The sequence below is a fragment of the Podarcis muralis genome, chromosome 13 (genome assembly GCF_964188315.1).
Source record: "Podarcis muralis chromosome 13, rPodMur119.hap1.1, whole genome shotgun sequence".
NCBI lineage: Eukaryota > Metazoa > Chordata > Lepidosauria > Squamata > Lacertidae > Podarcis > Podarcis muralis.
Window position 1 is genome coordinate 42238041 of NC_135667.1, and position 23431 is coordinate 42261471.

Sequence of the window (23431 nt, forward strand, 5' to 3'; positions counted from 1 at the left end):
GCAGTGAACCAGTAGCCTGTTCAGGAGTGAGAAAGCACTACTGAGGTTTTTCAAGAGACATTGTGCCTTTAATTAAAAGCTTCTGCCTCACATATTCCTGTTCAGCATGGCCGGGGGAATTAATGATGAACTGTGACTTCATTCGTCAGCTTCACTTCCCTGTTTTGTGGGGAGGGATAATTACTGGTTTCTTTTCATTTTTGCTATGAGAGAAATGAACAGGAGACCAGTAATTAAAGACCCTCTCCTGTGAAAACAGAAGCGTTACTTAATCGAACAGGAAGATAGAAAACAGACTGAATTTGCAAAGAGGAAATCACTAATTAATGTTGCAGGGGACCTTTGCTGAGCAGGAAAGGGATTCTGGCTATGGGGAAAAGACATTGCTGGGCAATATAGTGCTATATCAGGTGCTTTGTGGAATCCACATTTTAATTATGTTCTGTTGATTCTTTCTGTTGATTGAGGAAAAGCCTCAGCTTTGCTAAAGGGCTGTAATGTGGAAGAACTTAAGTGTCTAGAAACCAGCAGCTATGCAACTGAAATTATTGAGCAAGGCTTCTAAATCAATTTAAGTCTGCAATGTCCATCTGAATTCCGATCAGGCAGTATTTTTAATTCCCTTCATGTACAATTACTTTTCACAATTTACTTGGTAGTCAAATGCTTTTTTAAAAAAGTCAGTTTACCAATTAATGGCATTTAATTAATTTGTTACAGTTTATTGTTTTGTGCAGGCTTTTTAATGTTGTTGGTGATGCTTTCGCTTTGTGAGCTACCCAGCAAACTCTTGTTATAGGGTGGCTATATAAATGTAATAAATAAATATCCCCTAGCTTCAAATCTGCAGCTCCCAAGGGCCAAACTAACAGTAACAGCGCAGCCAGATTTTTACTTGTGGAAGAGAGCTTTATAAGAGGTCTACACAATAAAAGTGTTGATTGATAGAACATAAATAAAATCCAGCAAACAGTTAAAAATGAACAAAACACAGATGGAATCTGTAAAACAGAAAGCAGAATAATGAATGTCTAATTGCATTTGGTATTTATGTGTCTGCCATATACTAATGTTTTACCCCAAAAGAAACTCACGGGTGAAAGGAGCTCTGCTCTCTCCCTTCTCTTCCCCTGCCTGCTTTTGCTGCTCTCTGTCAATTTGGGCACCTTTTGCTCAGCGCCTGTGCCAAAACTGGATTTGGCCGAGGATAATACTTCCTGAACTGACAGCAGGCAGCAAGGTCAGGTCAGGAAGCGTTCAGCTCATGGCTCATTTGAAGCAATAGTTAGACCCCACTTTTTTTGTTGTTTTAAGTGAATATAGTAGACATGGAACACTTCCAGACTGTCACTATTTTCAAGTGGGATTTGATCACATACCGTGATCCATGTGATATGACAGACATATATCAGTGTCTGTCTGATATGTAACTGGAGGAAGTTACAAAAAGTCAGTGGCGCCATACTGAGGACTCATTTCTGCCATTGTGTAGACTGGACCTCCGGATCCCTTCTGTGCATTGAAAGTATACATGACTAAAGTCTCCTGGCAGGTATATATACTTTGAATGAATAGAGGGACTGTGCAGTCTAGTGAAAATACCTACGTCACAGGTGGACCTGCCATAACAATCTTGCTTCAGTTTCTTTCTTTCTTTCTTTATTTCACAACACTTATATACTGCTTGATTGTAATAATAAAAAAACCCAAGGCAGTTTCCTTTATGAACAAAGTCCTGGTACAAGTGATCCCCCATCGCTTACGTCTCTCCCATTGTGTTCATTGTCTATTTATTCTAACTCACTGCTTTCTTTCTTTTTTTAAACCAGTTTGCCATTCCATAAGCGGAGTTGCCCTCTTATTCCATGCCTGCTTAATTTACGCAGGGAAAGCATTGCACTTGGGGAAAAGCCTTTTGAAAGTCCCAACTATGCGAGAGGATACCTGCTTGAAGATATTTGCATTCAGGGTTGTTATCCTAAATGACAACAGCTCCTGGCTGACAAGGGATTTCATGGCGTTTCAATCAGATAGCCCAATTCTTACTGCTTTTTCTTGGCCAGTCCACTAGCCACTGCTTGCTTGTAGGGAACTCTGTATGCTGCCTTACTCAGCACACCAGATATACAAGTCCTTCTGGGTTGCCATATGTCATCTTTCCCCAGGACGTGTCCTCTTCGTGGATATGTAAAATGAGAGTCATAGCAATCCATAGTTAGACACAGAAGTCGGCAAATGTGTCCTCTTTTTTGCTCTTCAAAATATGGCAATCCTGTTTGCTTGCACACAGCTGATTTTCCTGGCATGGGGCAAAGATGAGTCGAAATTATTTGGCCTTGCTAGGGTTCCTTCACCTCTCTTCTACCCCATTTTAGCCTTGAATCTATATAGAAATAAGGTTTGAAGCACATTTATTACAAGATGCTAAACTGGATGCACAAGTCAGTCCACAGCAAGAGTTAAAACACATTCCTTCTATTGGAGTGTTCAGTGAAAGTGTCATACCCTTCAGTCATCTTTTTGATTGCAGCTAAATATGTTGATCCCTTGATGTCTCTCCCTGGAAATCTTATTTTTCAGTCCTTGAAATGCTCTTGTAATTTCACCCTGCGTTTTCCTTCCTTTTCTCTCCCCCCCCTCCTCCCACCTTAAAGAAAGGAGAGAGCGCACAACAGAGAAACCAGAACTGGCCCTAATGTTTGAGTCACCTTCACATCCAACCTTAGTCACTCCCTCCTCCTCCCTCTCCCTTCCTTTCCTCCATCGCACAGCCAAAAATTGCATTATCCCAATTTGCTGCAGCAGCATTTGAGCAGGGGTTCCTTTGAGCCAGGGCTCAACCCCAGAAGCTTTTAACCTGCTACATCCAGTCCTTCTGAGAACTTTTTTTGGACTCAACTGTTCAGTACTCACCCTTCCTCCCAACAGCACATAGTTCTGCCCTGTATATGAAGTTATTTTCCCATCTCAATGGATCTTACAAGTCCATCACTTTTTTCACTTGATGCGATTTGGTCCAGGAAAACATGCAGTAAAATCTGTTGGCAGTACATTCTGGACTGAGGGAAAGGAGGACTTTGCAAAATACAGCATTGACTGACGGAATTCAGTGCCACAAGATGTGATGAGAACTACCCACTTAGAAAGCTTTAAGAGAGATCAGACAAATTTATAGAGGACAGGTCTGCCAGCAGTTTATTATCCGTAATAGACAAATGGAACCTGCATGTTCAAAGGTGATATATTTCTGAATACCAGATACTTGGGCAGATGGACAAGAGCCAGTGTGGTGTAGTGATTAAGAGCGGTGGACTCGTAATCTGGTGAACCGGGTTCGCTTCCCTGCTCCTCCACATGCAGCTGCTGGGTGACCTTGGGCTAGTCACAATTCTTGATGTCTCTCAGCCTCACTCACCTCACAGAGTGTTTGTTGTGGGGGAGGAAGGGAAAGGAGATTGTTAGCCGCTTTGAGACTCCTTTGGGTAGTGATAAAGTGGGATATTAAATCCAAACTCTTCTACTCTTGTTCTTTTGGTTTGATAAGTGGGACTTTTTCCAGATAGCCATCTAGAATAGGAAAACCGCTATGTGCATAGTTAATTTCCTCTGAAAGAGAGAGAGAGAGAGAACATTGCAGCAGCTTAAGCCAATATAGAAATCCATTATCAGAGATGTATGGAGGGAGTATGCTTAATCAAAAGATGAGGGAATTGCACTTTGCACATGCCTAGGGGTGTGCATTCATAGAACATGAAGCTGAAAGGGACCATAAGGATCATCTGCTCCAGTGTCTCCCAAACTTTGATCTCCAGCTGTTTTTGGAGTACAGTTCCCATCATCCATGACCACTGGTCTTGCTAGCTAGGGGTGGTGGGAATTGTATTCCAAAAACATCTGGAAACCCAAGTTTGGGAAACGCCAATCTAGTCCAACCCCCTGCAATGAAGGAATATGCACCTGTCCCATATGGGGACCAAACCTGCAACCTGGTGTTATCAATACCACACTCTAACCAAATGAGCACTCCAGGCCATTGTATTACCGTATTTTTCGTTCTATAGGACGCACTTTCCCCCCTCCATAAATTAAGGGGAAATGTGTGTGCGTCCTATGGAGCGAATGCAGGCTCCTTGGCTTCAGCGATAGCAACGCGAAGCCTCCGAAGCGCACAGGGAACGCTCTCTCCGCGCTCTAGAGGCTTCGCGTTGCTTTCGCTGAAGCCTGGAGAGCGAGAGGGGTCAGTGCGCACCGACCCTTCTCGCTCTCCAGGCTTCAGGGATAGCTGCCTGAAGCCTTCAGAGTGCAGTGTGAGTTCCCGCTGCACTCCGGAGGCTTCAGATTCCTTTTGCTGAAGCCGGGAAAGCAAGACTCTCCTGGCTTCAGCAGAGAGGGAGAGCTGCGCCGCGCCCCTTCAGCCAAGCGGGAGGAGAAATGGAAGGGGCTCCGTTTCTCCTGCCGCTTTGCCAAAGGAGCGCTGAGCAGAGAGGGGGAGATTTTTTTTTCTTTCTTGTTCTCCCCCTCTAAAGCAAGGTGCGTCCTATGGTCGGGTGCGTCCTATAGAGCGAAAAATACGGTATTATTCTTTCATTGGAACATAAGAAGCTGCCTTCTACTGAGTCAGCCCACTGGTCCATCTAGCTCAGCATCACCATCGTTAACTGGCAGTAGGTTTTAGGCAGAAGTCTTAGTCCTATCTGGAGAAATTGGGTTCAGGGTGGGACATGACTAAAAGCTGTAGCCTTAGAGAGGACATGGAGAAAGGATATGGAAAAAATATCTTGAGTGACCAAAATTGGGGCCTTAACAGACATGCTAAGACAGAAAAAGGGAGAAGTTGACTAGTTTTGGACCCTCAGCAAGACTTCAGGGGTATGAACCTGGGACCTTTTGCATGAAAAGCATGTGTTTCCACCACTGAGCTACAACTCTTCCCCCATAAATGCCAAGTCTAAATCCAGGTGAAAACAGTTTTTGAAGCCCAAACCTGTCTTGTAAAGATGTTCAGTACAGTGTATTAGGTAACTTGGAAATACTGTATGCCTACCTCCTGCTTGTCTTGAAAATGCCCCCAGCATCCCATCCTCAGCTATTGGCTGAGTTGCTCTAATGCCATGGAATGATCACAAGCATGTTAATTTTCTTGGGGGAAAGTGTAATAATAGAATATTAGAAGTGCACTGAAGTGGGCCCAGAATTCCAGCATTGGCTATGGGTGCCCATTACTTTAAGGTGAGGGGTTTTACAAAGGAGGGGAGGGTGAATTATCTCATCCTAAGCCCTGCTGGTCTCTTCCTGGGACTGAGGGCGGAAGAACACTGTGCATTTCTCCATTGTTTCTGAACTGAGGTTTTTTGTTTGTTTTAATCACTTCTTCTACTATTGGAAGTGGGAAAGGGCAGGTTTAGATATACTCAAAAGCATGCCTAAATTTTCTTCCAGTTTGGGTGTGGAACAGCCCCTTTTTGGCCCAAGGAAGAAATGAATGTGATCAAGCATAGTTACATATATTTGGTTTTGAAGGGATATTGCAGAACAACCCCTGTCAGTACCGGTTAGCCTAGCCTTTGCCCAGCCTTTTGTCCTCTGGATGTTGCTAGACTCCAACTCCCATCAGCTCCAGCCAGCACAGCCAGTGGTTGAGGATGATGGGAACTGTAGTCCGGCAGCTTCTGAAGGACAGCTGCTTGGGAAAGGCTGGTGTAACTGATACACTTCAAATAAATGCCAGGGAAGAACCTGAGAATGTGACCTCACATGGTCTCTCTTTGTTTCCATCAGGTTATACACCTGGCCCAGGTGAGCTTCCTTGTCCATGCCTTTGGCTCAGCCTTCACCTTGGACCTTGAGTTGAACCAGTAAGTATTCTCTGCATCTTTCCTTCAGATTCAGATGTGGGTGTTCCCTTGTATGTATGAGGGTGTGTGTGGCTGGTGACTGGGAGCAGCCTCCAGGACCATATAACACCGGTCCTGAGAGACCTGCATTGGCTCCCAGTACATTTCTGAGCATAATGCAAAGTGTTGGTGCTGACCTTTAAAGCCTTAAATGGCTTCGGCCCTGTATACCTGAAGGAGTGTCTCCATCCCTATCGGTCAGCCTGGACACGGAGGTCCAGCTCTGAGGGCCTTCTGGTTGTTCCCTCCCTGCAAGAAGTGAGGTTACAGGGAATCAGGTAGAGGGGCCTTCTCGGTTGTGGTGCTCACCCTATGGAACACCCTTCCATCAGATGTCAAGTAAATAAGTAACTATACAACTTCTAGAAGACATCTGAACGTGGCCCTGTATAGTAAAGTTTAATGTACTGTTTTATTATGTTTTTGTATATGCTGGAAGCCACCCAGAGTGGCTGGGGCAAATCCAGTCAGATGGGTTTGAAATAATAATAATAATAATAATAATAATAATAATAATAATAATAATGGCTAGTCAGTTCTGTGGCCATGAATATATTTGTTCCAGGCAGATGGTGAGAGGGCTTAAAACCAAAGTCAATTCCTGGAATGTACAGCTTCAGAATAAGGTAAGGGAGAGGGAAAGGTCTTCTACAGGTTTCTTTAAAAGCCCTGATCAAAACAGCTTTTTCATTTAAAAAAATGAAGTTCAGGACCCTACAGATATAATTGACTGTTCTGCATCCTTGCCACACGCCACACTTGTGATCTGTGGACTAGATTTTGAGAACCCATGAAGAATTCACTGCTAGAAGGTACTTATTTTATTCATGTAACAAAATTTATGTACCACTTGATAGCAATAAAATCTCTGACCTCTTAAGATATGGTGGCCTTTAGGATCAGAAATTCACAACGGACAAGTCCATCAATTAGCCACACAGCAAAATTGTACTGTGCTTCCATGTCCATAGATGGTCTAGCAGCAGATGCAAGGGCAGTCTGCAAAAAAATTAGTTCTGTTCACCATGCCCTGCTTTGTGCGCTTCCAGAGGTGTCCACCACCATATGTGAAAACAGAATGCTGGATTAAGTTGACTTAGATCTGAGCATGCAAAGTAATTCTTGGACTATGGTGGTATCTGAGGCTTTGGACATGTGTCTCCCAGCATGTGAAAAATGCCTGCTTCTCCCCACTGTGTAAGTACAGCTGAACCCCATGCACCTAAGAGTCACTTTACACCTCTGCTTAGAAATTAATGCATCTGAAGCTATCATGGGAATAGACCTAAGACTTAAATTGGTGCCTGTGGATGACGTTTCTTTTCTTTCTTTCTTTTACATATAATTTTTATTAAATTTTCTATTTTACAATTTAAAATACTCATTTTACATCCTTAAAATATCAATGATTTCCTTTCTTCTCTTTCCATGGTTCAGTTTACATATCATAAATCCCTGCATATTTTACAAAAACTATACCATTCAGTTTCTATTATTGCATCCATCAAAACTAGTTTACACTGTTGAATTTATCTTGATGCTGCCAGCATTTTCAGCTGTGCACAATTATTTCCCATATATTCAATAAACGTTTTCCAATCTTCCAGATGACTTGGGACTGAGGATGTGATTTCTGTCTATCTGGACATCTCATTTTATGGTCTTATGGCCCCTTAAAGACTAACAAATTTCTTGTGGCATAAAATGACCTAACCCAATTCATCAGATGTATGAAACAGCTGACATGTATATGGATGGATGGATGGATGGGTGGATGGATGGATGGGGACAAGACTAGGGTTTCCCAAACTTGGGTCTCCAGCTGTTTTTGGACTACAACTCCCATCATTCCTAGCTAGCAAGACCAGCAGTCAGGGATTATGGCAATTGTAGTACAAAAACAACAGGACACCCAAGTTTGGGAAACTCTGGACTAGAGAGAGAAACGTTAATAGTGGAGTCAAATAGCTATGAAATGTGTGTGTGTGACAGTTCAGCAGAAAGCTTCAATGTATACAAGATAAGTGTATACATTGCCTCTTCTCAACAACAGTAATTGGTGACAGCGCAACCATCCAAGCTTTGCTATGTTAATTAACACCTGTAGTGGGACAGAAAACCATTGTTTCAATTCAAGCTCTTGGTTTTTTTAAAAACTGGGCCTGGGATAAACAATGTACTAGCTCTGATTGTACAGAATGCCAAGCTTGTCTTTGCACTGGAAGTCTCATGAGCGGGGCTGCCGCTTGTCGACGTGTGAGGTGGTGTGCAAGGCCGTAAGGGAACGGATGTGCGTGCGCTTGTCTTCTTAGCGCATGACTGCCGCCGAGTGTGACAGGATAGGAGCCGCAGTGAATGTGTATCTGTGTGCTGATTGTGTATTCCTCATGACGTGCCAAGGTATGTGTGGCAAGGTGTGTGCGTGGGTGCAGTCCTACTGCTTGTGTATGCATGAGGGCGTTTGTAATGGAGGGCTTGCTGCATGAGAGGGAGAGCCACTGCACGTTTACACCAGCACTATCCCATTCTTTTTTATGGGGCTGTTTTGGAGTAAACTGGGTGTGGGTTGCATCCCTCAGCTGGTTACGGCATTGAGAAAATGGAAGCGGAGAGACAGAAATGTTCTGTGCAACGCTCTTTCCATGTTGGAGAATCCTGATGTTAGCTGAAGCACAAAGAAGGTACAGTGGTACCTCAGGTTAAGTACTTAATTCGTTCTGTAGGTCTGTTCTTAACCTGAAGCACCACTTTAGCTAATGGGGCCTCCTCCTGCTGCTGCGCCGCTGCTGCGCAATTTCTGTTCTCATCCTGAAGCAAAGTTCTTAACCTGAAGCACTATTTCTGGGTTAGCGGAGTCTGTAACCTGAAGCGTATGTAACCTGAAGCGTTAGTAACCCGAGGTACCACTGTATTGTTGCAGGCCGCCTCAGTCTCTGCCGAGTGATAGCAAGAAATCCCTGGGACCTTGGCACTTAACCAGGGTTTGTGTTCCTTTGGAAAGAGATGCAGCAGAGACTAGTATCTTTAAGAAATATGGTTCGTTTTACACACATTTACACCCAAAGCCTTCCATGGAGTGGGTGCAGAACACTACACTCCAAGAGTGTCCCTCATTGCTCCTCTCCCTTTGCCCCTCTGTCTGAAAAAAAACAAACAACAAGCTCTGATTAAACCCCAGCACCCAAGAATCTAGAGGGGAAAGTCTGGCACCCAGGGATCTGTGGGATCCCTGCTCTCCCATTAACCCATGACACTATGTAAGGGCAGGGGACAGTACTTGATTTCTGAAGCAAAATCTAAACTGCCAGGAAGTTGTATCTTCTGGCCTGGCTTGTTCCTGACTATATTTTTGCAGCTATTCCTGGAAGTTGTGTTTGCGATTATGGGTGTAGATATGGGTGGTAGAATATAAACCATGTTTGTGCATGTATTTATGAATGCAAAATGCAAATGTGACTGAGAAAATTAAGGTGAGATTGTGCACCTGAGAGCTCGTCCATGTATTTTGTGACACTAGACGTGTGTCTGTGGGTGTATTATGAGTTTGTCTTAATTTATAGAGCGTAGTTTTGCTTGTTTATTAAATTTGTATGCTGCCCTTCATCCGGAGATCTCAGGGCAGTCCACAGCCTAAAAATACAAAATAAAAGCAAATAATATGGGATAAGAACAAGAACAAAACAAATCCCCACTGTGTAACAGTGCTGGGACTGTGTGCACTGCTGTATGATCTGCACAGTGCTGTGAAGAACTTTAGCTTTTCTTCCACAGTACTGTAGTCACCACATATGTATGAGTATATATATTTGTGGGAAGTTTCTTTCACCCTCTTCGGTGAGACAGCAGTGTCTGAATGCTGCGATTAGGTGAGTGCCCTTGAATATTTAATAGGGCATCTGGATTTCTGCCTCTCCCCTGCCATCCTGCAAGTAAATTAAGCTCAAGGCACCAGGTTACCCGTAAGACGAGGTGGCCGATGAGTCTTGGGCTGTAACCAGAGATGGTGTGATTAACCGCATGTGTCAGGTAATTGAGTTTCGCCCCTTGCCAAGGCGTGCTTTCATCTTGGAGCCTAGGTGCCCTGAGAATGACAGAGCCTGGTCCCAGAACCTTTTTCTTAGCGCTGGGATTTGCCTTGACGCTGTAGAACTGGCGGGAAGCATATTCTGGCCTCTGCAATTGGCCAGGACATTAAGGGCTGCTGGGGTTGTGCATGTCAGTGTCTGTTTTGATTTGTATTCTTGCAATCTGGTGTAAGCAGCCCAGAATATCATTTGAGTGGAAGGTGGGACTAGGTATAAAGATGCACCTCTTTACCCCGGCCTTTGATAGTTAAGATCTGTGTGGTTTTTGTGAAACCACCTCTGTGATTGATGGTACATCCTTTGGCTTGTTTTAAACCGTTTTATTGGGTTTTAATGTTACGTAAGTATATGGTTGTAACCTGCCCTGGGCCTTTATGGTGAAGGGCAGGTAAGAAAACTCTTCAATAAAATAAATAAACTAGAAATAATTATTATTTTGTAATAATAGAAGGATTTTGTTACTGCCCAAACCAGACATGCCATAGAGGTAATATCAATTACCAGTAGCTGCATTAATTCAAATCCTTTTTCTCCCGAGGAATCTCCTGGCCTAGGCCTTCCAGGGAAAGCCTGCATATTCAAAGGGCTAGGCTGGCAGAAGCCAAGAGGAGCCAGCTGCTGGTGCATTGGAATGAATGGGGTGTCAGGGCTCTTGATACCCAAGGAAGGGATAATGGAAACTCATTCATGTTGGTTTGGGGAGCAGTGGGGCTCATCCCAGAGCTCTGTCCAGTCCATTGAGCTTACTGCACACAGAAAACATGCCAGGTAGGGATGAGATGCTAGCAGCCACCCTGAGCAAAAAAGGTGAATGGGTACAATGGTCACAGTGAGAAACGCCCAAGGAAAATGGCCTAGGATTTGGTGTGCCATCTCTACCAGAAAGTCTAGGTAGGTTTATTCATTCCATGTGATTTGGTAAGAAAGGAGTGGGGGAAACAGGAGGGTGGGAGTGTGATCCCACATATCATAGAAATATAGAATTGGAAGGGACTCTTGAGGATCGTCTACCCTCTGCAATGCAGGAATATGCAGCTGTCCCATACGGGAATTGAACCTGCAACCATGGCCTTATCAGCACCATGCTCTAACCAACTGAGCTATATCTGTAATGCTCTTCATGCATCTCCCCTTTCCCCTTCTCTCATCAGCCACCTGCTGTCTTCACATTACGTGGAACGCCATTTCGCGGAAGATGGAAACGGCAGCCACACCACGGTAAGGGGACACAAGCTAAAGAAGCTTTGTTGTGTTTATGTAGATACAATTTTTCAACGTAAGTCGCTTGTTTGAGTGACAAGCAACTGATAAGTTTAATAAATGAATGAATATTTGTTCCTCCTTCCCTGAGCGTAAATTAAGTGCTTTTTCATCGTCACTGATCACAAAGCACCCCAAGATCTAAGACCAGGCAGCTAGGCTTCTGCATTAGAGGATGGGGCTTCTGGGAAAGTCTGAGCCCAATGTTTTTTATTTTAAATTAACCTGGCCAGTCTCTTGCACAGGAATCACAACTCTGCACAGTTTGCAGTTGTCCTAGGGTGGGTCCCTCTCTCCGTCTCTTCCGCCACCCGCTTCCTCCCTCAGACATGAAAGAGCTAACGGGAGGGAGATTGTGGAGGGGAGGAAGGCCTCTCGGTGTTTGCAGCTGCTAACGCAGTGAGGTGGATTGCAGACGCTGAATGAATGGGAGCTCCAGAAATAGCCCTGCTCGCACAAGCCAGGAATTGGTGCAAACGGGAGCTTCACAAGTGGAGCATCAATAATGCTAAGTGTTTGCTAAGTGGTTGGTCATGCACACTCACAAGCAGTGGGCAGCCAGATCCTTTGAGCCCCCCTCCCACTTTTACTCCCCTCTCCCTCTTTGCATTGAGCTCCGGCTTTCCCCACCCCCTGCTGAGCTAACCTGAACCACCCTGCCTTCTATAAATAGACCTGGGGGGGGGGAGTGGGAGGGGGCTCACTTGCTTGCCTATCAGACTGTAGCAGCAGCCTTGAGCACCAGCCTGTGCAGGGGCACACGTGAACTGGTGCATGGCAAGACTCAGGGAAGGGAAGAGAGCGATCGAGGGAGCGAGACAGCAGGCCTCTTCCCCAACGCAGTCCGTGGTGGTGTGTCTCTGAGCTAGTTCATGACCATGGATCCCCTATTGTGTATGCATAACGTGTGAAGGTGCCCATTGTCCGGCAACTGGCAGCAGGGCTGGACCAAGGCATTTTGGCACCTGAGACAAACCACAAATGGTGCCCTCCCTGCCTGCCGGGGAAGAAGGGGTGAGTGAAGATCTACATCAGGAACGGGGGCGGCGGGGGGGGGGGGGCAGGCAGAATAAAGATCTGCGTCAGGAATGAGGAGGGAGGGGAGATATACCGTATTTTTCGCTCTATAAGACGCACCAGGCCACAAGACGCACCTAGTTTTTGGAGGAGGAAAACAAGAAAAAAAATATTCTGGATCTCAGAAGCCAGAACAGCAAGAGGGATCGCTGCGCAGTGAAAGCAGCAATCCCTCTTGCTGTTCTGGCTTCTGGGATAGCTGCGCAGCCTGCATTCGCTCCATAAGACGCACACACATTTCCCCTTACTTTTTAGGAGGGAAAAAGTGAGTCATATAGAGCAAAAAATACGGTACATTGGGAACAAGGTGGGGAATCGTATCAACCTTATCTGTTGGCTGAAGTGGGAATCAAAGTCTGTAGCAGTGGGGAAAGGGACCTGCTCTGAATCACACCATTTCTTCCCTAGAGATGGGAGAAGACCAGCAGTGCCTCCTGTTTGCAGAGAGCTACCAAGGAGTGCGCTGTAGCTGTTGCTGCCACTGCAGCAGCAGGAGCAGGCAGCAATGCAGTCCTTGGCGGTTAGCTCTTTCGCCCCTGTGGATCCTGCCCCCCGAAGCAGTCACCTCACCTTGCCTCATGGGTGGGCTGGCCGTGACTGCTGGCAGTGTCCCATATTCCATTGTTCTTAATCGCTGCCTGTATCTATTTGATAACATTGCTCACTACCTTGCCTTTATTTTTGACTTCTCTTTCTCCTTTGAACCTCACGCTCCTTTTATCACCAAGTCACACCGATTCTCCTTGCAGAGCATGGCGTCAACCTACCCTTGCCCTCATTCCCATCCATTCTAGCCCTGGTTTGCATGCTCCTCTGGTCACTTCTCACACGGACGTCCGCAACTGTCTCTCTTTGGGCATATCCACACTTAACTTTCCTCCACACTTTCCAGGCACTGTCCATGACTTAAAGCTCAATGTCCAAGTGCTATTTTGTTTTGGAGCTTTCCCCATGAAAACCTGCTCTTCGCTGCTGAATCTTCAGCTTTAAAGAGCCATGTTTTTTTGCTGGAAAAGCTCCAGGGTGGGAAAAAAGAGCACAGAGCTTTGAAGTGCGGACCTGTGCCACAAAAGGAAAGTGCAAAGGGCAAGTGTGGATAAGTGTAGATCTTTTTCATTGCCTTCTAGTCTCAACTATCCAGAACTCAGATGCCCAAATGGTTCACTTTCTCCTGTTGTTCAGTCTGCAACACCACCAGCTTCACATTTCCTTCTGGCTGGGACAATAATATTAATGATGATGATGATGATAATGGTAATATTTATGCCCTGCCTATCTTGCTGGGACAGGGACGCGGGTGGTGCTGTGGGTTAAACCACAGAGCCTAGGACTTGCCGATCAGAAGGTGGGTGGTTCGAATCCCCGCAACGGGGTGAGCTCCCGTTGCTCGGTCCCTGCTCCTGCCAACCTAGCAGTTCGAAAGCACCTCAAAGTGCAAGTAGATAAATAGGTACCGTTCTGGCGGGAAGGTAAATGGCGTTTCCGTGCGCTGCTCTGGTTCGCCAGAAGCGGCTTAGCCATGCTGGCCACATGACCCGGAAGCTGTACGCCGGCTCCCTTGGCCAATAAAGCAAGATGAGCGCCGCAACCCCAGAGTCGGCCATGACTGGACCTAATGGTCAGGGGTCCCTTTACCTTTACTATCTTGCTGGGACAGCCCTGCCAGATGGGCGGGGCATAAATATCATCATCATCATCATCATCATCAATATTCAACACTAGCTCCTTGTCATGCCCTTTAAAGTGCCCATTGTCCTTCCTGGGTCCTATCTTTTGGCCCAACATGTCCCTGGCCACTGCCTCTGCATCCTGAAGAACATTTGCTCTCTTAAACTTAGGCAGTGTACACACCACCATCTTGAAACGCAGCTAGGTGGTTCTTTTTCTCAATTTGGATGGAAGCTGGTTTACAGGGGGAGATACATCAAAACTCATTACTGTATTTCATAAGAAACCACAGGATAGCTCTGGATGTGTGTACATCACTTCCCAAACCAACAGTGGGAGCGCCCTGAGTATAAATGGGATGGTGGACCCAGCCAAGTATTTCTTGCCTCCCTTTATGCCTGAAGCTCTGTTCCCAGACTACTTATGTGGTACCGCCTGTCTCTACTAGGGCCGGGGCCTTTTCAGTACTGGCCCCGACTTGGTGGAATGCTCTGTCACAAGAGACTAGGGCCCTGCGGGACTTGACATCTTTCTGCAGGGCCTGCAAGACAGAGCTGTTCTGTCTGGCCTTTGGTTTGGACTCTGTCTGACCCTTATGTTTCCCTCCCCTTCTGGTTTTGATCTATGGGCTACTATTAAAATGAGGCTGCATTTTAAATTGTATTTTTAACCTGTATTTTAAATTGCCCCCCCCCCCAATTATGTTTTTATTGTAACTTTACTGGTGTTAGCCACCCTAAGCCCGGCTCTGGCTGGGGAGGGCGGGGTATAAATAAAAATTTATTATTATATTAGTATTATTTCTCTTGCACCCCTTCAAATCCAGCCTCCAAGCCTCTGATAACTCTCTTATCTATTAGTCCCCTATCTATGTGCAAACTGCATTTGTACATAGCCACCCCCAGTTACTCTTGCCTCCCCCCCATTTGCTGTTTCCTTGTCATTTCATGGAATCATAGAATTTTTGTTGTTGTGTGTTTTTGTAATGTTTTTCTTTTTTCTTTTTCTTTTTTATGTGATAAATGTGAAAATCAATACAAAAAAATGGGGAAAAAACTATTTATTGTACTAGCCAAAGGCCATGACAAAACCATACAAACACTATCAAAGAGAGAAATAGGTATAATAAATCTATATATCCATATATAAAAACAGAACCTCTAAACCATCAGAATCATAAAATGCAGGCGCACACGTAAATTGGGGGTCTCCACACGTCATACAGTTTTTTTCTTTTTAGACCTCTGAGTCTCCCTTGCAATTTTATCCAGATTCTTCTTCTTAATCTTTCTTACCGCCAGCACAAAGAGGGCCACATTATGAGTCACTGGGGCATTAGCATCACTGAGCACCTTGCCTTGTTGCATTTCATTGCTTTAAGCAATTTTCTCACTGCTTGGCTCATTTCTTCTGCTATTGGAGCAAACTACAGGAAAAAACTGCTTAGAACAGGCAAGTCAAAATGGGGAAGCGGGTTGCTCCTTAGATCCACATGTTCCTTGTTTGTAAAACATAGGATTCCCCTACTCTTTGTATGTGAATGGGACAGGGACTGCTGCCTCATCACATCTAGTTATTGCATGCTCCTCAGGACAGGGACCTTCTTGCCTATGCTACTCCTTGAACTTTTATTTCTTTATTTCAAACATGTTTACATAGCTGTCAACCGTCCCTTATTTGGCGGGAAAGTCCCTTATCCCAGCGCCGTGTCCTGCTGCTGTCCCTTATTGATGATGTCCCTTAAATTTTCCGGGTTTCAAAGGAAGCAGCTCCTCTCCCTCCCTCCCTGCCGGCCAGCGAGGAGGGAGGCTCCAACTGTGTTGCTTGGCTGCGTTGCTCACCCAATAAGAAGTCTAAGAACAACTGGGGGGTGGAGCTTGCATGCCTTGTGCCGATCAAATCGGCCGCGTTGCCTGGGGACTCGTCTTTGCTCAGCGCTTCCCAGCGGAGAGGTGACGGTGGTTTCCCTTGCTGCATCCCCTTTGCCGGGTTGCTGCGCTGTGGGAACCACCGCTTGAGGCTTCGTTTGGCTGCTGGCTGGGCTTTCTGCTTTTGGCTCGGACGGGCTCAGAAGTCGAACATACCTGTACTCTGAAAATCCCTTATTTTGGCTGCTGATCCCTTATTTCCGAGGCTGCTGGTCCCTTATTTTCAAATCTGCAAGTTGACAGCTATGTGTTTACCCTGCTCTTAGCCAAAAAGGCTCTCAGAGCAGCTAACAGAGCAGTAAAGAACAAGACAGTCACTCCCCTCTTTGTGTCATCAAAACGACATGACACAAAAGGAAAATATAAGGAGGGAAGAGGAAGAAAGCAAACCCGGGCACCAATTCTTAAAATTCAGTAGTTCTCATAAATAATGACCAGCTGGAATGCAAATAGGGCCAATGGAAGCCTGATGGAGCTGATCTTTCAGCCAAGTCTGATGGGATGACTAGATAACTGGTAAGGGAAAATTTCATATATGTTGATGGTGCCATAAAAAGTAAAAATAAGCTTGCAGTTCTTTATAGCAAAAGCTGCATCGTTCCAAAGTGTCAGGGGAGGTGTTAGGAAATTGGTATGAGGGGAAGCCCATTTAAACCTGGTACAACTGCTTAACTGCAAAATTCCTAAGCATACGGACTCAGAAATAAGTCTCACTATGCTCATGGGTTAAAGCACGTATGGAACTGCAGTCTAAAAAGACAAAGCAAGCATCAAACCTGGATATGTGTTCTCATATATATCATTCCAAGAAGAAGAAAAAGAACTAGTAAGGACTATTTCACAAAACCCACTCTTCTCTGTTTTCCTTCTCAGGCACCTACATAATCAGCTGGTTTTATTGGTATTGTTCCATCTCATATCCTGTTTTAAATACTTGCGAAGAGTTAGGTGGAATTTTGTTCCTCTGGGTTCACTGTTTTTAACAATTAGGTTAGAGACAAAACCTCACCGCAGTTCAAAAAACTCACAAAGCTCAGCCCTGAAACCTGCCTTGGATGCCACAGATAAGCCCTGGAATGTGTGAATAAAAAACTGCAATGCTTCTGAGTGTGTGCAGAGTGCCTTTTAGACGCTACCAAGTTACTGCAAGGCACACCTGTGCGTTTTGGGTCAGGGAACAAGAATGCATCTCCTAAGCAGGTTTGAGCCACACCACCTGCCCTTTTGGAAACTAGAATTGTTGTCTATATTCTCTGTTGCTAAGGGAGGGCCTCTTTGAAAGGGGGTATGGGGTATGGTAGACTTCATCCATGTGCACAAGAGGAACTGCCAAGCCAAACCATTCTGCTGCCGCAGCAAATATCTTCCTCTTGCCTCTGGATTGACAAGCATGGGCCATATGGTACCCCTTGAGGACTGGGTTTGACTCAGAAGCACCCAGTTACTGATTCTGGTGCTTAAGGGGCTCTATGTTAAGAGGCAAATTAATCTGATTTACATAAGCTTGAGAAAGAGGTCCTTTCCTTTTACGGTCTGTTTCAGGGAGCCGGAGAGCACTGTTACTATCAAGGCGGTCTCCGTGGGGAAGCAAACTCTTTTGCGGCTCTGTCCACCTGCCATGGCCTCCAGTAAGTAGCAAGCACTGAAGGAAGGAAGCGAACCAGTGAAGGGGGAATCCATTTCTGTCAAAAACAGCCGGTCCTGCCATTGGGTAGAATGAAGCAGCCTCCTCCAGGAGCTGTGTTCGGATGCCATGAAGGGAAAGGGATGCAAAATGTTCCATTTAAGATTGTAATTTTTACTCTTCGAGAGTGATGCTAGTGGGATTCTCTGCTACACGTGCCAAAATAACTTGGCCATCCTCGATCTGAAAGAGGGCAAGTTTGCTGTTCCACCTCACACAGCTACATGTCTTGAATTGGCCCTGCCAATAAGCCAAAGCACCTCTGGCACTGTGGTCTAAACCACTGAGCCTCTTGGGCTTGCTGATCAGAAGGTCGGCGGTTTGAATCCCCGCGACGGGGTGAGCTCCCATTTCTCTGTCCAACCTAGCAGTTCGAAAGCACTCTAGTGCAAGTAGATAAATAGGTACCACTGTGGCAGGAAGGTAAACAGTGTTTCCGTGCGCTCTGGTTTCCATCACGGTGTGCCGTTGCGCCTGAAGCAGTTTAGTCATGCTGGCCAAATGACCTGGAAAACTGTCTGTGGGCAAACGCCAGCTCCCTCTGCCTGAAAGCGAGATGAGCGCCGCAACCCCATAGTTGACTGGACTTAACCATCCAGGGGTCCTTTACCTTTTACCTTTTTACTGTAAAGCTAGAGCTCGCCTCAGGACCTGAGAATATTATTTCCCCGGCAATCCCCAAGGGTGTGTAATGTATGTGCCTCCGGACATAAAATCCTCCTGCCTCCAAACTGGTGTGATGGGCTTCACTAGGTGCTAGCAGTGAGTACTCTTCCGTGTAATGGCTGCGACTGACTGACTAACCTCTCTGTGTTTCTTTGCACCCCTCCTTCAGCGGCGTTTTCTCCGATGGAAAGGCCACGTACCTTTTGGAGCCTCACAATTCACCTGAGCACCAAGAGGTAAGTCTTGGACCAGGCTGTAATTCCATCACTGCCACAGAGATGCCTCACTTGGGTTTCATGCCCAGAGGTGAAAGGAAGGCCGAGTGAAACAGTGCATGGATTAGCTTGCATTTTTTTTATCCTGACTGCCCACCCCTCCAACAACAACAATCTCAACAACAACAAAAACCCCTTTAAGCTCTAGGAACCTGTTCTAGGAAGAAGCTCGTAATAACCGAGTAAGACTCAGTGTGAGGTATATGGAACAGAATGTTAGCTTTACAGCGCTGAGATCTTGATTCAAATTTCCAATCATCTGTTGATCTCGCCGACTGAACTTTGGTCAGTCATTCTCTTTCAACCTAGCCTACCTCTTGGGGTTGTTGTGAGGCTACAGTGGGACAACTCTAGGTATTCTTCTGCCTCAAACAGCACTGAAGGAAGGGTGAAATACAAACATAATAGATGTGTTTTAATTTTTGCTTTGTTGGCGTGGCAAAGCAGACAGAAGGACGCCAGTTTAAAAACCATGAGGGGTGGATTCTTCCTATGGCCAGTGTTTCAAAGCAGTTGTTTTGATTCCTCTGTTTTTCTTCATGTGCATGTATATCGTTCAGTTTATCATTGACGTGCATGCGAATTAGGCTGTATATTTCAAAGCATGGATTTCTCTCTGCCTCCGAGGCAAATTCATATGGTAGGTTTCTTTGCTGAACAGATAAGCCCCCAGCATTTGGCAGAGGCATGCATGATAAAAAAAAATCCACTATAAATTTAAAAAATTCTGCACCCACCTGAAACCTGTCCCCAAAGAAATCAAGTACTTCTATAGCATTACATCTTGATGGTATATCTTTAGGGGTGGGTGCTCAGGCATCTTCTAGACATGATTCCCCCCCCTCCCCGCATTGGGCCTAGTCCCAAACATTTCTTTGCACTAGGAATCTAAAGGAGTTTCCCAGGGTGCCTCCTTTCACTCTTGTTGCCATGGCAACAAATGGATGGAGATTCCAATTGCGTCTTTTCATCCCCTTCTTGGAGAGTCCTCAGCCTCCACACACTCACCCCTACAGCATGTGATACATCAGTGGCACAATATGCCCTTCTCCCTCAGTGTGTCCTTTTTGAGGGATTGTTTGGGTGGGCAGAGAAGCCGATAGAATACGAGCGGTTTGTTAGCAAAATCTTGGATTAAAAAAAGCACAGTAATGGTAATATAATACAAACTTGAACTAGGACTCTCTGCCAGGGTCTGGAAATTGATTTTCAGCCCCAGGGCATTTGGGAGTGTGAATCAATAATAAAGGGCATCTGAGCATAAACAGGTTGTTCTTCACTACTGAATAACTACAAAATCCCTGTGAAGATTGACTCAGCAAGATTTGGGTCATCTGCACAGGGCTTCTGTAGTTATTCGGTCAGGAGGAACCGCTCAGGCTCAGAAGGCCTTTCTCCTTCTCACCAATTCTCAAACTACAAAGCTGTACACCCTGGGTAAAATCAGTTCTAGGCCCTGGCAATGAGCCCAGTTCAAAGAAATAAGGAAGCAAAAAATTAACTAAAGGGTTGAAATTTTCACCACTGTAAGATTTTGGGAGGGTCAATGGAAACGGGCTTTCTTGACAGAAGGTGCAACCTAAGGAAAGCTTGAGCCCAGAAATACCTCATACAGTTTTCATGCAGAAGTTTGTTGGTCCAACAATATTCACGTACACAATCAGTCCAGGAATTGGGGTATTGCTGTACAATTTGAGACCAGCTCTCTTGGCTAGTCAAAGAGTGAGAATTCTTGACACCATTTCTGTAACCCCCTGTTCAAAGGATAGATGCCTGGGTATTAGCAAATGTTATCTTTTGTTGTTGCCTACTGCAGGGTCCACTCCCTCATCTGATCTACAAGACACCTGTACCTCGCACTGCTCAGGGTTGCACGGAACCAGGTAAACTTGACTATCCTCCGAAAGGACTTTGTGTACTTTCGTTCTTTAGGAGTTGGAGCAAATTTCCAAGCTTTGCATGTGAATAATCTTCCAGTCTCCCACGTATTCCCAAGAGGAAGTACATTAACATTACAGTTGTACCTTGGATCTCAAACACAAATCGGCTCCCAAACGATCAAAACCTGGAAGTAAGTATTCCAGTTTTTGAACAATTTTCGGAAGCCAAACATCCAGCGCAGCTTCCGCATCTTCTGATTGGCTGCAGGACGCTTCTGCAGCCAACCAGAAGCCACGCCTTGGTTTTCGAATGGCTCCGGGAGTTCAACAAAATCCCGGAACATATTCTGTTTGAGAACCAAGGTATAAAATGTTTACAATATGGGACATGCACTCAATGTTTCATATTTTGAAATCTGGCATGCTTTTTCCTTTAGGTATTCCTATGTTTAGATTATTATTATTATAAGAAGAAAATATTTCTCAGATTTCAAATCTGTGGAAATCCTAATTTCTGGATTCAAACTTTGAATGTTTTAATGCACATCTATTTCTTTTATTCCATTGTTCCCAGAGCTTATTTTAGGTTGGGGTCCTACTTTGTTCATTTCAAAAATAAAAAATTATTCAGGTAGTTATAATGGTCTTAATAAATTATAAAACTGATGTTGCTAATTGGCTGGATCTGTTTTCTATTGCTGCAAGAAGAAAGGCACCTCTGAGCATGTGCAGAGTATCCTCTTACTTCTGAGCAGAGATGCTATTTCAGACTCTAACCATATGCGGGGTAGAGGGAGAAGAAATTTGTCAGGGTCCATTTTAAGAACATCCGTGATTATTATTTCCCATTAATAAGTAAAGCTGTGTAATAGCAGCAGCACATGTAGAAATATTGGTTTTAATTGTAATATCTTTTTGACATACAAGCCTCCTGATTTTGTAACTGGACCGGGTATGTGTGATTTTAACACACTGGTAGAATAGTTTCCTTGCTTTTAAGCCACATTTTGGATGGACATTTTGCACCTATTTCCTAACAAGCAGGAATTCACTCCCGCAGTCTCTTCAGCCCTAAAGTACTTCATCTTAATAAGTGCAGACAAAAAAGGTGAACAGGAGTCATTTGCTCCACAGTGAGTAAGCAGTGCAGATAGTACAGAAGAGAAGTACTTTTACTGCTGGAATGAACAACAGTCCTTTCTATTACTATCCTTTTTCCTGGTTTGGAATGTACTTTTGGTAATTCTTAAGATATAATTGCAGGATCTATAACCCACCCTGTAATGATTTGGGGGCATGTCCAGACTGCAGATTTAAACTACTATTGCCTTTGGGAACTATAGGTCTCTTCAGGGGGCTGGGGAGTCCATGCATTACTAGCAAATACTTATCAGCACCTCACCATACTCTGAAACTGCTGGGCCTGAGAGGTTGAAGATACATACGCCCCCACTGGTACTCTGGTACCATAGACACCTGCCAAACCTATCATGCCAGACTGCAAATGATGCTGCAGGAGATGTCCAGCACCATCAAAGACACTGGCCTTGGCACCCACCCCTGCCCACCTGGGCCTGGCAGCCTTGCATAGTAGCCTAGTCATGTTGTGTGGGAGGGGTCCAAGCCATATGATGGGATCATCTCTGCTTACTGGAAAATGGGGAGTCACATCCCTCTGGGCCAATTATCAGCCACAGTCAGCCACCACTTTTGGCCTGGGATCTGCAGATTGAAAGCAATGGACGAGGCATTGCCCTGTATACATGCATCGCTGGGGTTTGTCAGCATGGCTGTGGTGTGCGTACAGGATCGTGTGGCTGGCAATTGCAGTTGCCATGTACTTGGGATGCTGGTGGGAGCACGTGCTTTTGTTTACAGAGTCATGCTTGGCTGCGCTTGCTGTGCACATGTGTCGGCAGATTGCCTGGTGGGCAGAGTGTTAGGAGTGGTTCTTGGCAGCAACAGTATGGGCACCATAGGCTTGTGTTGTAGCCTCCACTGGGCTCAGGTGCTTTCCGCTGGAAGAGTTTGGATGCAGCTGGTTTTGCACTGTCAGATTTTGCCCACAGAAAGGCAGAATTCCTATCATTTTGATGGCTCTGTAAGGGTAAAGGACCCCTGACAGTTAAGTCCAGTCGCAGATGACTCTGGGGTTGCGGCGCTCATCTCGCTTTACAGGCCGAGGAAGCAGGCGTTTGTCGGCAGACAGTTTTTCTGGGTCATGTGGCCAGCAGGACTAAGCCACTTCTGGCACAACAGAACACCGAAATTAGAGCAGCGTAAGGAAATGCCGTTTACCTTCCCGCCACAGTGGTACCTATTTATCTACTTGCACTTTTGGGGGGGCGTGCTTTTGAACTGCTAGGTTGGCAGGAGCTGGGACAGACCAACGGGAGCTCACCCCATCGCAGGGATTCGAACCACCGACCTTCTGGTCGGCAAGCCCAAGAGGCTCAGTGGTTTAGACCACAGCACCACCTGCGTCGCTTCTGTAAGGGTATTCCAGGGAATTCCCTATCCCCTCCAGAGATCACCAGGATGCAGTGTTGTCATTTTATAGGTGAAAAGCCAAAAACAGAGTCTTGGTGCCATCTCTGGCTTCTTCCAAGCGCAACAACTTCAGTTCTCTTTTTTGTCACTGAATAGAATGCAGTAGATAAATAGGTACCGCTTACTAGCGGGAAGGTAAACGGCGTTTCCGTGTGTGGCTCTGGCTCGCCAGAGCAGCGATGTCACGCTGGCCACGTGACCCGGAAGTGTCTCCGGACAGCGCTGGCCCCCGGCCTCTTGAGTGAGATGGGCTCACAACCCCAGAGTCTGGCAAGACTGGCCCGTACGGGCAGGGGTACCTTTACCTTTACCTTTACCTTTACCTTTACCTAGAATGCAGTGCTCTGAAATAGGCCTGATCCTCTGAGTTAATTTATAAGTCTGTCAGTTGAAGGACTGGATGTACTGGATGCCCCAAAAGCTACTGAAACTTAATGCACTGCATGTGAAAAGTTCATTAATGG

At 45.5% G+C, this 23431-nt stretch overlaps 1 protein-coding gene across 5 annotated transcripts in view; it reads left to right on the forward strand.

Annotated features, from left to right (window-relative positions):
• ADAM11 (ADAM metallopeptidase domain 11) overlaps positions 1–23431 on the forward strand; it is a 70088-nt gene that overhangs the window by 9274 nt on the left and 37383 nt on the right. For 4 of the 5 annotated variants that reach the window (XM_028703815.2, XM_028703814.2, XM_028703816.2 and 1 more), the window contains exons 3-7: positions 5779–5855; positions 11131–11197; positions 17455–17540; positions 18432–18498; positions 20354–20420. In XM_028703815.2, the coding sequence (XP_028559648.2) occupies positions 5779–5855; positions 11131–11197; positions 17455–17540; positions 18432–18498; positions 20354–20420 (364 nt within the window). Of the gene's footprint in view, positions 1–5778; positions 5856–11130; positions 11198–12002; positions 12254–17454; positions 17541–18431; positions 18499–20353; positions 20421–23431 lie in introns of those variants that run through there. The other variant, XM_028703819.2, reaches the window with a different exon arrangement.